Source organism: Oncorhynchus gorbuscha, linkage group LG04 (assembly GCF_021184085.1).
Source record: "Oncorhynchus gorbuscha isolate QuinsamMale2020 ecotype Even-year linkage group LG04, OgorEven_v1.0, whole genome shotgun sequence".
NCBI lineage: Eukaryota > Metazoa > Chordata > Actinopteri > Salmoniformes > Salmonidae > Oncorhynchus > Oncorhynchus gorbuscha.
This window is the reverse complement of record NC_060176.1, coordinates 79,489,323-79,502,753: the sequence shown is the minus strand read 5'-3', so window position 1 is coordinate 79,502,753 and position 13,431 is coordinate 79,489,323. Positions and strand designations below refer to the sequence as shown.

At 42.2% G+C, this 13,431-nt stretch overlaps 1 protein-coding gene across 2 annotated transcripts in view; it reads left to right on the top strand.

Annotated features, from left to right (window-relative positions):
- Positions 1-265: 265 nt before the first annotated feature.
- LOC124034704 (trichohyalin-like) overlaps positions 266-13,431 on the top strand; it is a 39,057-nt gene continuing 25,891 nt past the window's right edge. For both annotated transcript variants that reach the window (XR_006838620.1, XM_046348179.1), the window contains exons 1-5: positions 266-440; positions 2,672-2,698; positions 4,944-5,276; positions 6,784-6,789; positions 8,148-8,153. Coding sequence is in view for 1 of the 2 variants with exons in the window: in XM_046348179.1 (XP_046204135.1) it covers positions 2,677-2,698; positions 4,944-5,276; positions 6,784-6,789; positions 8,148-8,153 (367 nt within the window). In the remaining variant the exon portion in view is untranslated. The remainder of the gene's footprint in view (positions 441-2,671; positions 2,699-4,943; positions 5,277-6,783; positions 6,790-8,147; positions 8,154-13,431) is intronic.

Genomic DNA, 13,431 nt, shown 5'->3' with positions numbered 1-13,431 from the left:
GAAGCTAATATTGATAGTCACTGTTAAATCTTTACAGCTCAGGATAATATGACTATAATTAAAGATCATCACTACCATCTGCTGGCTGGATCTGTCTTCTGATTAGAACCCTATTCTACACACTGCTAACCTTATGCCTAACCTTAAACCTAAATTATGATCACAAATGTACATTTTTGTTTTCATTACATTTTATGATAGTCCTGTAGACAATTTAGACTTTGTGACTGGGTTTTCTAATAACTAGAGAGGCTGGGGGGAGGAGTTTACTCCAAATACCTGAGCAAAGGTGAAAGTGAAAGGTGTGTCTCAGTACAGGACTGAGGTGTAGATTGTTCTGTAAAAACATGTAGATATGCACATATAGTGACTATTAGAGTGGTTATGGATTTAAATAAACTATTTTGAAAGTGAAGTGGAGGACGTGAAGACCAGTAAAGGTAAGAGGAGGTGTCAGTATATTTCACTTTCCAAACTAGACACAACAGTCCTGTTTTAAAACAATGAGGACTGGAGAAAGAAGAAGGGATGTTTGTATCTGTGTGATTGAGCAATAGAGAGAATTTGATGAATGGTAATGATGTAAATATGAATGTTTTCTCTTTTTATTGAGAAATGAAACACACACCCCACCTTCTTCCCGGCTGTATGTAATAACACACTAAAATGTCTGGCTAACAATGTAAGAAATAACACTGGAATGTTGCCTCGGGGCTAGAATCACTTCCTCCCTCTCTATCGGCGCCATTTTATATATTGACTACGTCCCTCCTGGCTCTCTCATTAATGTCTTAATCGAAATTATGGATTGCCTCTTATCCGCTTGTCGTCCCATTGTGCCATAGTTTGTACTCCTCGAGTGTCAGTAGAAACCACATTTGTTTAAGCAACTCATCCATATCAGATATGTTTTTTAAAAGCAGTAAATGAGGCTGAATGAAATGTTTCACTGAATGAGGCTCAATGAGAAATAGTTAATGACAAATCCCCAGTAACCTTCTAAGACGACTTGGTAATATTGTCTAGATAGAGAACGACAGATCAGCTGTAACCTTCTAAGACGACTTGGTAATATTGTCTAGATAGAGAACGACAGATCAGCTGTAACCTTCTAAGACGACTTGGTAATATTGTCTAGATAGAGAACGACAGATCAGCTGTAACCTTCTAAGACGACTTGGTAATATTGTCTAGATAGAGAACGACAGATCAGCTGTAAACAAGCAGGGCAGGTGGTAATACAGGCAATTCACTTACAAACAAACAGTTGAAATCAAATGCAGCTTTAAATATCTACCTGTAAAACATAAGATCTAGCATCACTTGTATATTTTGTACTCAAAATAAAAACATGACAAAATAAATCTACAATATTTACATTGAATTCAGTTGCAGAAAAGCCACCTATTGTAGTGATTTGCTGCTATACTGCACATCTACAGCTGGGTCAGAACATACTGGTTTGGGTTTGAGGATGAACAGGGTAAAACACTGTTGCCAGGGGCTACCACATGACACAACATTGCGCAGAATGTCACTGTAGAAACTTGTTGAAAATTGTCAAACTGAGACTAAATGTAAAGATAATTGACCAATAAAAATATATGGTTTCCGATGTCTTTTGTGAAAAGTAAAGTCTTGATTAAATTAAGGTGCTGACATGGATACTGTCTGCAAGTGCCCAGATTGTAATGGTTTTAACCCAAACTCAGCCTTTACCCCCAGCCCTGTCCCCTGTCCCCTACACACCCTAAACCAAACTCAGCCTTTACCCCCAGCCCTGTCCCCTACACACCCTAACCCAAACTCAGCCTTTACCCCCAGCCCTGTCCCCTGTCCCCTACACACCCTAACCCAAACTCAGCCTTTACCCCCAGCCCTGTCCCCTGTCCCCTACACACCCTAACCCAAACTCAGCCTTTACCCCCAGCCCTGTCCCCTGTCCCCTACACACCCTAACCCAAACTCAGCCTTTACCCCCAGCTCTGTCCCCTGTCCCCTGTACACCCTAACCCAAACTCAGTCTTTACCCCCAGCCTCCTAAATTGTATGTCTGACTTTCTGATTTGTAAATTCCCTGCAGTTCCCAACATTGACCAGCAGGTGGTAATGACTCTCTTCTCAGACAGTAAATGACCACCAGTCAGCTACATTTATTTTGTTAGGAGGGGATGGAAAAGCATTGAGACTATTTGTCATGAAAGCAATTTCACTCATTTACTCATGTGAATGTGTCCAAAGAGATAAGAGAAGCTAATATTGATAGTCACTGTTAAATCTTTACAGCTCAGGATAATATGACTATAATTAAAGATCATCACTACCATCTGCTGGCTGGATCGGTCTTCTGATTAGAACCCTATTCTACACACTGCTAACCTTATGCCTAACCTTAAACCTAAATTATGATCACAAATGCACATTTTTGTTTACATGACATTTTATGATAGTCCTGTAGACAATTTAGACTTTGTGACTGGGTTTTCTAATAACTAGAGAGGCTGGGGGGAGGAGTTTACTCCAAATACCTGAGCAAAGGTGAAAGTGAAAGGTGTGTCTCAGTACAGGACTGAGGTGTAGATTGTTCTGTAAAAACATGTAGATATGCACATATAGAGAATTTGATGAAAGGTAATGATGTAAATATGAATGTTTTCTCTTTTTATTGCAGTTAAAATGGCAGAGTCCAGAGTTCATAGTAAGTCACCATGCTATAATTAATGATGAACTTTTCTTTCATGTATCTGGGAGAACAGAACTAAACCAACTATTGAAAAGGAAATGTGTTTGTGGTTTTATTTCTCTTTATGTGTAAATGTGTGTCTGGATGAAATGTGTTTGTGGTTTTATTTCTCTTTATGTGTAAATGTGTGTCTGGATGAAATGTGTTTGTAACATGAGGAGTTGTAGCTGAGTTTGTGTCTGTGAGAAACAGCTCTACTGTTCCACAGTGACCTCTCCCTCCAAACATCTCTTTATTATAGAACCCATTTAATCCAGTTTGACACAATACGAAGAAAATCAACCTTTTGTACTTTACTGGCTCTAGAGAAGTTAAAGTTGTACATTTCAACAAATAAGTTGGGCTCCTGAGTGGAGCAGCAATCTATGGTGCTGTGTCTCAGTGTGAGAGGCGTCTCTACAGACTCTGGTTCAATTCCAGGCTGTATCACATGATTGGGAGTCGCATAGGGCAGAGCATAATTGGTCCAGTGTTGTCTGGGTGTCATTGTAAATAAGAATTTGTTCTGAACTGACTTGCCTCGTTAAATAAATATGTATCCAGAGTAATTAGGATTAAGTGCCTTGCTCAAGGGCACATCAACAGATGTTTTCCTAGTTTCCTCAGGGATTCAACCCAGCAACGTTTGGGTTACTGGTCCAATGCTCTTACGTGCTCAGCTACCTGACAAACATGTCTGACTAATGGAAAAATACAGAGCCTCTAATTCATTATATATATTTAGTCATAACAGATCCTTTTCTTTCTTCAGTACACAAATACAGCCTCTAATTTATTATATATATTTAGTCATAACAGATCCTTTTCTTTCTTCAGTACACAAATACAGCCTCTAATTTATTATATATATTTAGTCATAACAGATCCTTTTCTTTCTTCAGTACACAAATACAGCCTCTAATTTATTATATATATTTAGTCATAACAGATCCTTTTCTTTCTTCAGTACACAAATACAGAGCCTCTAATTTATTATATATATTTAGTCATAACAGATCCTTTTCTTTCTTCAGTACACAAATACAGCCTCTAATTTATTATATATATTTAGTCATAACAGATCCTTTTCTTTCTTCAGTACACAAATACAGAGCCTCTAATTTATTATATATATTTAGTCATAACAGATCCTTTTCTTTCTTCAGTACACAAATACAGAGCCTCTAATTCATTATATATAATTTATTCTAATTTTATCATTTATTTTTAGATTTGCCTGTATCTGTACTTGATTGTATAGATTTGAGGGTATTGGCATGTGGGTGTTAGGGTTAGGGCATGGGGGTAACAGGGCTGGGGTGTGTGGGTCACTGAGTTTAGGTGTGTGGGTAAGTGGGCTGAGGTATATAGAGGTTGAGGACTAGGGGTAACAGGACTGGGGTGTGTGGGTCACTGAGTTTAGGTGTGTGGGTAAGTGGGCTGAGGTATATAGAGGTTGAGGACTAGGGGTAACAGGACTGGGGTGTGTGGGTCATTGAGTTTAGGTGTGTGGGTAAGTGGGCTGAGGTATATAGATATTGAGGTTGAGGATTAGGGTTAACAGGACTGGGGTGTGTGGGTCACTGAGTTTAGGTGTGTGGGTAAGTGGGCTGAGGTATATAGATATTGAGGTTGAGGATTAGGGTTAACAGGACTGGGGTGTGTGGGTCATTGAGTTTAGCTGTGTGGGTAAGTGGGCTGAGGTATATAGATATTGAGGTTGAGGACTAGGGGTAACAGGACTGGGGTGTGTGGGTCATTGAGTTTAGGTGTGTGGGTAAGTGGGCTGAGGTATATAGATATTGAGGTTGAGGAATAGGGGTAAATATCTGTTCATGTTATTATAGACAGAGCACTCTGTCACAACTGTGACCAAGAATAAAACATACTTTTAAATAAATCACTAATCAAAATGGATGACATGTTAGACTACTAGTGGCATAAGATTAGCAGAGTGGCATGTCTGGGAAAGATGTGGGAACACATGGGATAATATCATTCTAGATTGTAGCATCACATTCTGCTATGACATATAGACTTTCCTTCAAATGAATCTGTCTGTCTGGGATTGTGGGGGTTGTATTTTAGAATTGACATGGTCCTGGTTGTTGTATGTCTATTGTAGTTTTTAATTCAGCTGGTTTATAAATGTACTGAGAGGATTTGTGTTCCTGACACAGATGATGTCATTAAACATGAAATGTTCTCTCTTTCTGAACAGATCAGTTTAAACTCACCTCAGAAAACTATGTGTGGGCCGATGTTGGTAAAGAGGTCACCCTCCCCTGTCACCTCTCACCTGACACCAGTGCTGTTGCCACGACGATCAGGTGGTTTAAAGAGAGAGAGTGTATTTACCTGTATAAGAATGGCCAGGTGACAGAGAGGAGTGACTATGAGGGCAGAGTGAGTCTGATCACCCAGGAGCTGAAGAGAGGCAACGTGTCTCTGAGGCTGAGAGACTTCAGGGAGTCAGATACAGGAGTCTACATCTGTCAGGTCATCCATGGAGAACAGAAGGAGGAGGCTGCAGTGGGTTTATTGGTCAGAAGAGGTAAGTGTTCTAGAACTCCAGTAATGTTTCTAAACACCTAAACAACAACAATAACAACCAGTCTCTTTCCCTGTACAGAACACTTGTACTTTCTCATGTAGGTAGGAGTTCATAGTAGGAGTTACAGATGAATAGACTAGATTCATTCTGAATATCAACTAGTTACAATGCATTTTACCATCACTCTGAGCTTTGAGCTGGTCCTAAAGCATCAGAACCATAGTCCTCCCACTATATATCTGCCATAGAGGTCAATATTTCACATAGTCCTCCCACAATATATCTGCCATAGAGGTCAACATTTCACATAGTCCTCCCATTATATATCTGTCATAGAGGTCAATATTTCACATAGTCCTCCCACTATATATCTGCTATAGAGGTCAATATTTCACATAGTCCTCCCACTATATATCTGCTATAGAGGTCAATATTTTACATAGTCCTCCCACTATATATCTGCATTAGATGTCAACATTTCACATAGTACTCCCACTATATATCTGCTATAGAGGTCAATATTTCACATAGTCCTCCCATTATATATCTGCTATAGAGGTCAATATTTCACATAGACCTCCCACAATATATCTGCTTTCGAGGTCAATATTTCACATAGTCCTCCCATTATATATCTGCTATAGAGGTCAATATTTCATATAGTCCTCTCACTATATATCTGTCATAGAGGTCAATATTTCACATAGATCTCCCACTACATATCTGCTATAGAGGTCAATATTTCACATAGATCTCCCACTACATATCTGCTATAGAGGTCAATATTTCACATAGATCTCCCACTATATATCTGTCATAGAGGTCAATATTTCACATAGATCTCCCACTATATATCTGTCATAGAGGTCAATATTTCACATAGACCTCCCACAATATATCTGCTTTCGAGTACAATATTTCACATAGTCCTCCCATTATATATCTGCTATAGAGGTCAATATTTCACATAGATCTCCCACTACATATCTGCTATAGAGGTCAATATTTCACATAGATCTCCCACTACATATCTGTCATAGAGGTCAATATTTCACATAGATCTCCCACTATATATCTGTCATAGAGGTCAATATTTCACATAGATCTCCCACTATATATCTGTCATAGAGGTCAATATTTCACATAGTCCTCCCATTATATATCTGCTATAGAGGTCAATATTTCATATAGTCCTCTCACTACATATCTGTCATAGAGGTCAATATTTCACACTCCAAAATGAAAATAGAATCAGCTTGTATTCAGTTTGATGTCCCAGTATGAATCATTCTGTGATGTGTAGACTGTTCCAATAGTAGCACTGCTTACATCCCTTTCCCTAGATGTACATTAGTAATGAATGTGATGAACAGTCATTCCAATATGATGTATGGTATTTCATTAAATTATGTAATGAGACAGAAATTCAATGAACAATAATAACTAATGCATTCTGTTTTACATGATCATTATTCATGACTCTCCATCTTGGATAATGGATGATCAGCATTGCGTAAGTAATTACTTATTTGTCTGTTTTGTTTATTGACAATCAATAACACAAGACAAAGAACAGACCAGAGTGTTAATCTGATACTATAAAAACTACAGGCCTTGTGAACAGCAGTGTGTCTTCTTCAAGGATACAAATTAAATCAGTTTCTTTACATTTATCAATACTCTCCCCAAATGTTCTCAAGGTTGGTTGGATAAAGATGTATAGATGTTCTTCAAATTATCCAGAATTTTCATATCATAGTTCTCCCACTATATATCTGCTATAGAGGTCAATATTTCACATAGTCCTCCCACTATATATCTGCTATAGAGGTCAATATTTCACATAGTCCTCCCACTATATATCTGCCATAGAGGTCAATATTTCACATAGACCTCCCACTATATATCTGCTATAGAGGTCAATATTTCACATAGTCCTCCCACTATATATCTGCCATAGAGGTCAATATTTCACATAGTCCTCCCACTATATATCTGCCATAGAGGTCAATATTTCACATAGTCCTCCCACTATATATCTGCCATAGAGGTCAATATTTCACATAGACCTCCCACTATATATCTGCTATAGAGGTCAATATTTCACATAGTCCTCCCACTATATATCTGCCATAGAGGTCAATATTTCACATAGTCCTCCCACTATATATCTGCCATAGAGGTCAATATTTCACATAGACCTCCCACAATATATCTGCTTTCGAGGTCAATATTTCACATAGTCCTCCCATTATATATCTGCTATAGAGGTCAATATTTCATATAGTCCTCTCACTATATATCTGTCATAGAGGTCAATATTTCACATAGTCCTCCCACTATATATCTGCTATAGAGGTCAATATTTCACATAGTCCTCCCACTATATATCTGCTATAGAGGTCAATATTTCACATAGTCCTCCCACTATATATCTGCCATAGAGGTCAATATTTCACATAGACCTCCCACAATATATCTGCTTTCGAGGTCAATATTTCACATAGTCCTCCCATTATATATCTGCTATAGAGGTCAATATTTCACATAGACCTCCCACAATATATCTGCTTTCGAGGTCAATATTTCACATAGTCCTCCCACTATATATCTGCTATAGAGGTCAATATTTCACTTAGTCCTCCCACAATATGTGACAATACAGAGGCGGATGCAGGATGCAAGCAACGATGGTTTAATGAATACAGTTTACAGCAGCAACAGGACAGACAGACTGTACTCAGACGGAATCCGACCCAGGGACTATGTAATATGTAATGAGACAGAAATTCAATGAACAATAATAACTAATGCATTCTGTTTTACATGATCATTATTCATGACTCTCCATCTTGGATAATGGATGATCAGGACAACGTGAGTAATTACTGATTTGTCTGTTTTGTTTATTGACAACCAATAACACAAGACAAAGAACAGACCAGAGTGTTAATCTGATACTATAAAAACTACAGGCCTTGTGAACAGCAGTGTGTCTTCTTCAAGGCTACAAATTAAATCAGTTTCTTTACATTTATCAATACTCTCCCCAAATGTTCTCAAGTTAGGTTGTACTAAGATGTATAGATGTTCTTTAAATTTTCCAGAATTTTTATATCATAGACCTCCCACAAAATATCTGCTTTAGAGCTCAACATGTCAGAGGGGTTGAGTTAAATGTGGAAGACATATTTCAGTACAATAGATTCAGTTGGACAACTGACTAGGAATCAATTTATCCCTTTAACTTCCCTTTCACATAGTCCTCCCACAATATATCTGGCATTGAGGTCAATATTTCACATAGTCCTCCCACTATATATCTGCTATAGAGGTCAATATTTCACATAGTCCTCCCACTATATATCTGCTATAGAGGTCAATATTTCACATAGTCCTCCCACTATATATCTGCTATAGAGGTCAATATATTCACATAGTACTCCCACAATAGATCTGGCAATGAGGTCAATATTTCACATAGTCCTCCCACAATATATCTGCTATAGAGGTCAATATTTCACATAGTCCTCCCACAATATATCTGCTATAGAGGTCAATATTTCACATAGTCCTCCCACTATATATCTGCTATAGAGGTCAATATTTCACATAGTCCTCCCACTATATATCTGCTATAGAGGTCAATATTTCACATAGTCCTCCCACTATATGTGACAATACAGAGGCGGATGCAAGATGCAAGCAACGATGGTTTAATGAATACAGTTTACAGCAGCAACAGGACAGACAGACTGTACTCAGACGGAATCCGACCCAGGGACTAGTGCGCATCTTCCGATGATAGCGTGCTGAGAAATCCAGGGGAGTGTGTCCGGATGGGTAGGAAGGAGCACAGCAGATAATCCACACAAGGGCAGCGAGAGATAAGCACGGACACACGACACAACCTCAGGGAAGTAACAACGATCTGACAACAAGAAACACTGGTTACAGAACATATAAAGGGAAGATAAGTGGTTCCAGCTGGCGCAGACAATCAGGCCGAGATTGGGAACCACGCCCACACAAACACGGGAGAGAGAGAGAGAGAGAGAGAGAGAGAGAGAGAGAGAGAGAGAGAGAGAGAGAGAGAGAGAGAAAGAGAAAGAGAGAGGGAGGCAGTGGATTCATGAACCGTGACAATACCCCCCTAGGAACGCCTCTTGGCGTTCCCAGTCGAATTTACCTGTCGATTGAAATCATCGATAAGGGAGTGATCCAGAATGTCCCTAGCAGGCACCCAACTTCTCTCCTCCGGGCCGTAACCCTCCCAGTCCACCAGGTACTGGAATCCGCGTCCCCTCCTTCTAGAGTCCAAAATACGATTGACAGAAAAGGTGGGTTCCCCATCAACAAGTCGTGGCGGCGGGGGAACCGGGACCGGCGGGTTAATGCGTGCCTGAAACACAGGTTTTATTTTAGACACATGAAAGGTAGGATGAATTCTCCTATACGCCGGAGGAAGCTTGAGCCGGACCGCCACCGGACTAATGATCCTGGTGACTTTGAACGGGCCGATAAATTTGGGGGCAAGCTTGTTCGAAACGGATCGGAGTGGAATGTTCTTAGTAGAAAGCCACACTCTTTGGCCAACGACGTATACCGGAGGCTTCGACCGGTGGCGATCGGCCTTAGCCTTGGTGCGCGCCCCCACCCGGAGTGTCATGTTTTGTCATAGATTGTCATGTCTTGTCCCTGTGCTTTCTCTTCTATTCGTTTCCCCCTGCTGGTCTTATTAGGTTCTTTCCCTCTCTCTATCCCTCTCTCTCTCTCTCTATCGTTCCGTTCCTGCTCCCAGCTGTTCCTCATTCTCCTAACTACCTCGTTTACTCTTTCACACCTGTCCCCTATTTTGCCCTCTGATTAAGTCCCTATTTCTCTCTCTGTTTCCGCTTCTGTCCTTGTCGGATCCTTGTTTGCTGTACTGTGTCCTTGTTCCGTTCTGTCTTGTTTTTGCCTTCATCAGATGCTGCGAGTGAGCAGGTGTATCTGTCAGCTACGGCCTGCGTCTACCCGAAGCGACCTGCAGTCTGTGGCCGCTTCTCCTGTTATTCCCCTCTACAGACTAGAGGATTTCAGTTATTCCCCGTTTGGACATTTCCTGTTAAGGATTCAGGATTTGTCGTTTTCTGTTTGGACTTGAATAAACTCTGTTTCTGTTAAGTCGCTTTTGGGTCTTCACTCACCTGCATAACACGGAGAAGAGTCTCACGGGCTCTGCTCCATGCGTGACGGCACCTCTGGATGAAAGTGTGAGCGGAGGGAATAGTGACCTCGGACTCCGTACTGGGAAAGATAGGTGGCTGGTAACCTAAACTACACTCAAACGGAGAGAGACCTGTGGCTGCCACTGGCAACGAATTGTGAGCGTACTCAACCATAGAGAGTTGTTGACTCCAGGAAGAGGGATTCTTAGAAACCAATCATCGCAACACTCTCTCCAAATCTTGGTTGGCCCTCTCCGTTTGACCGTTGCTCTGGGGATGAAACCCTGAAGACAGGCTGACACTCGCTCCCAGTAACCTACAAAACTCTTGCCAAAACTTGGACACAAATTGGGGCCCCCTGTCAGAAACTACGTCCATCGGCAGGCCATGTAAGCGAAAGACGTGATCCACGACAGTTACCGCTGTCTCCTTGGCAGATGGTAATTTAGGCAAGGGAATAAAATGAGCCGCCTTCGAGAACCGGTCCACCACGGTCAAAACAAATGTCTTGCCCTGGGAGGGCGGGAGGCCGGTAACAAAATCTAGCGTGATGTGGGACCAGGGTCTCGAAGGGACCGACAGCGGTTGGAGTAACCCATCTGGGGGTCGATTAGAAGTCTTCCCAGTGGCACAAACCGAGCAAGCCAAGACAAAACTGTGAATGTCACAAGCCATTAGTGGCCACCAAAAGCGTTGCTTAACCAAAAAGCTAGTGCGGCTGACTCCTGGATGACACGCTACGTTGGAGCAATGCCCCCACCGAATAACATCGGACCGACACCCCTCCGGCACAAACAACCGATTAGGCGGGCAACCGGGCGGAGGCGTTACCCCTTCTAAGGCCGTTTTGACCCTCGATTCAACCTCCCATGTGAGTGTGGAGACCACTAGGGTCCCGGGTAGGATGCACTCGGGAGTGGATGGGCGTTCGGAATGGTCAAAAATGTGAGAAAGGGAATCGGGTTTGACATTCTTGGAACCCGGGTGATACGAGAGAGAGAAGTCAAAACGTCCGAAAAAGAGTGCCCACCGCGCCTGCCTGGAGTTGAGTCGCTTGGCGGTTCTGATATATTCCAAATTTTTGTGATCGGTCCAAACTATAAAAGGTACCCCCAAACCCTCTAACCAATGGCGCCACTCCTCCAGTGCTAACTTCACTGCCAACATCTCTCTGTTGCCAATGTCGTAGTTGCGTTCCGCAGGTGATAACCAATGGGAAAGGAACGCGCAAGGGTGCATCTTGTCGTCAGAAGAGGAACGTTGGAAAAGTACCGCACCTACCCCCACCCCTGAAGCGTCCACCTCCACCACGAACTGACGCGAGGGATCGGGAGCTATGAGGATGGGAGCCGAAACAAAGCGGCTCTTGAGTTTGGCTAATGCAGCCTCGGCTGTATCGGACCACCTGAACGTCACTCTGGGGGAGGTTAAGGCGGTAAGAGGAGCAACTATCTGGCTAAAGTTGCGAACGAAACGCCGGTAGAAATTGGTGAATCCCAGAAACCTCTGTAGGGCCTTACGGGAATCTGGGCTAGGCCAATCCACCACAGCCTTAACCTTGTCAGGATCCATGTGAATACCTTCAGTCGAGACGATGTAACCTAGGAATGGAACGGATTGTGCATGAAAAATGCATTTCTCCGCCTTGACAAAAAGTCCATTCTCCAACAACCTCTGAAGCACTCGTCTGACGTGCTGAACGTGTTCCTGGAGAGAAGAAGAAAAAATCAGTATGTCATCCAGGTAAACATATATGAACTGGTCCTTCTGTAGCTCAGTTGGTAGAGCATGGCGCTTGTAACGCCAGGGTAGTGGGTTCGATCCCCGGGACCACCCATACGTAGAATGTATGCACACATGACTGTAAGTCGCTTTGGATAAAAGCGTCTGCTAAATGGCATATATTATTATTATTATTAACTGATCAATCATATCGCTCTGGATAAGAGCGTCTGCTAAATGACTTAAATGTAAATGTAAATCTCTCAGCACGTCATTGACGAGTGCCTGGAAAACCGCTGGGGAGTTGGATAGCCCAAAAGGCATGACCAAATATTCGAAGTGCCCTCTGGGGGTGTTAAACGCGGTCTTCCATTTGTAACCCCCCTTATGCGAACCAAATGATATGCATTACGTAAATCCAACTTAGTGAACACGGATGCTCCCTGTAACCTTTCAAAGGCTGAGGACATCAATGGTAAGGGATAGGTATTCTTCACTGTGATGTTATTCAACCCACGGTAATCAATGCAAGGACGCAGAGATCCGTCCTCCCCACAAAGAAGAACCCCGCCCCCGCTGGAGAAGAGGAAGGACGAATGAATCCAGATGCCAGAGAATCAGAGATGTATCTCTCCATAGCCTCCCTCTCAGGAACAGAGAGTGAATATAACTTGCCTTCAGGCGGAGACTCACCTGGCAATAATTCTATTGCACAGTCATAGGGACGATGCGGAGGAAGAGAAGCAGCACGGGACTTACTGAACACCTCCTTCAGGTCGAGGTATTCAACGGGCACGTTAGACAAATCCACTGCCTCCTCTAGAAACACAGAATCAGACACAGACGAACAAGCAGACACTAAACAGGACTCAAGACACTTGTTACTCCACATGGATATAGAGTTATGACCCCAGTCAACTCTGGGGTTGTGTTGGGTGAGCCAAGGGTGGCCGAGAACTAATGGTGCAAGGGGTGAGTCCATGAGTAGGAATGATAGTGTCTCAGTGTGATTGCCAGAAGTGATGAGTGTGATAGGTTCAGTGGTGTGAGAAATGTTGGGGAGTTCTTGACCATTGAGAGCGTTGACGGATATCTTGTGCGTGAGTGAGGTGATAGGAATCTGGAGTTTGTGAGCGAGCTTGAAGTCCATGAAATTACCCTCTGCTCCTGAGTCCAGTAAGGCTTGGGTGTCGTGCGTGTGGGTGGCCCATCTTAGTCTTACC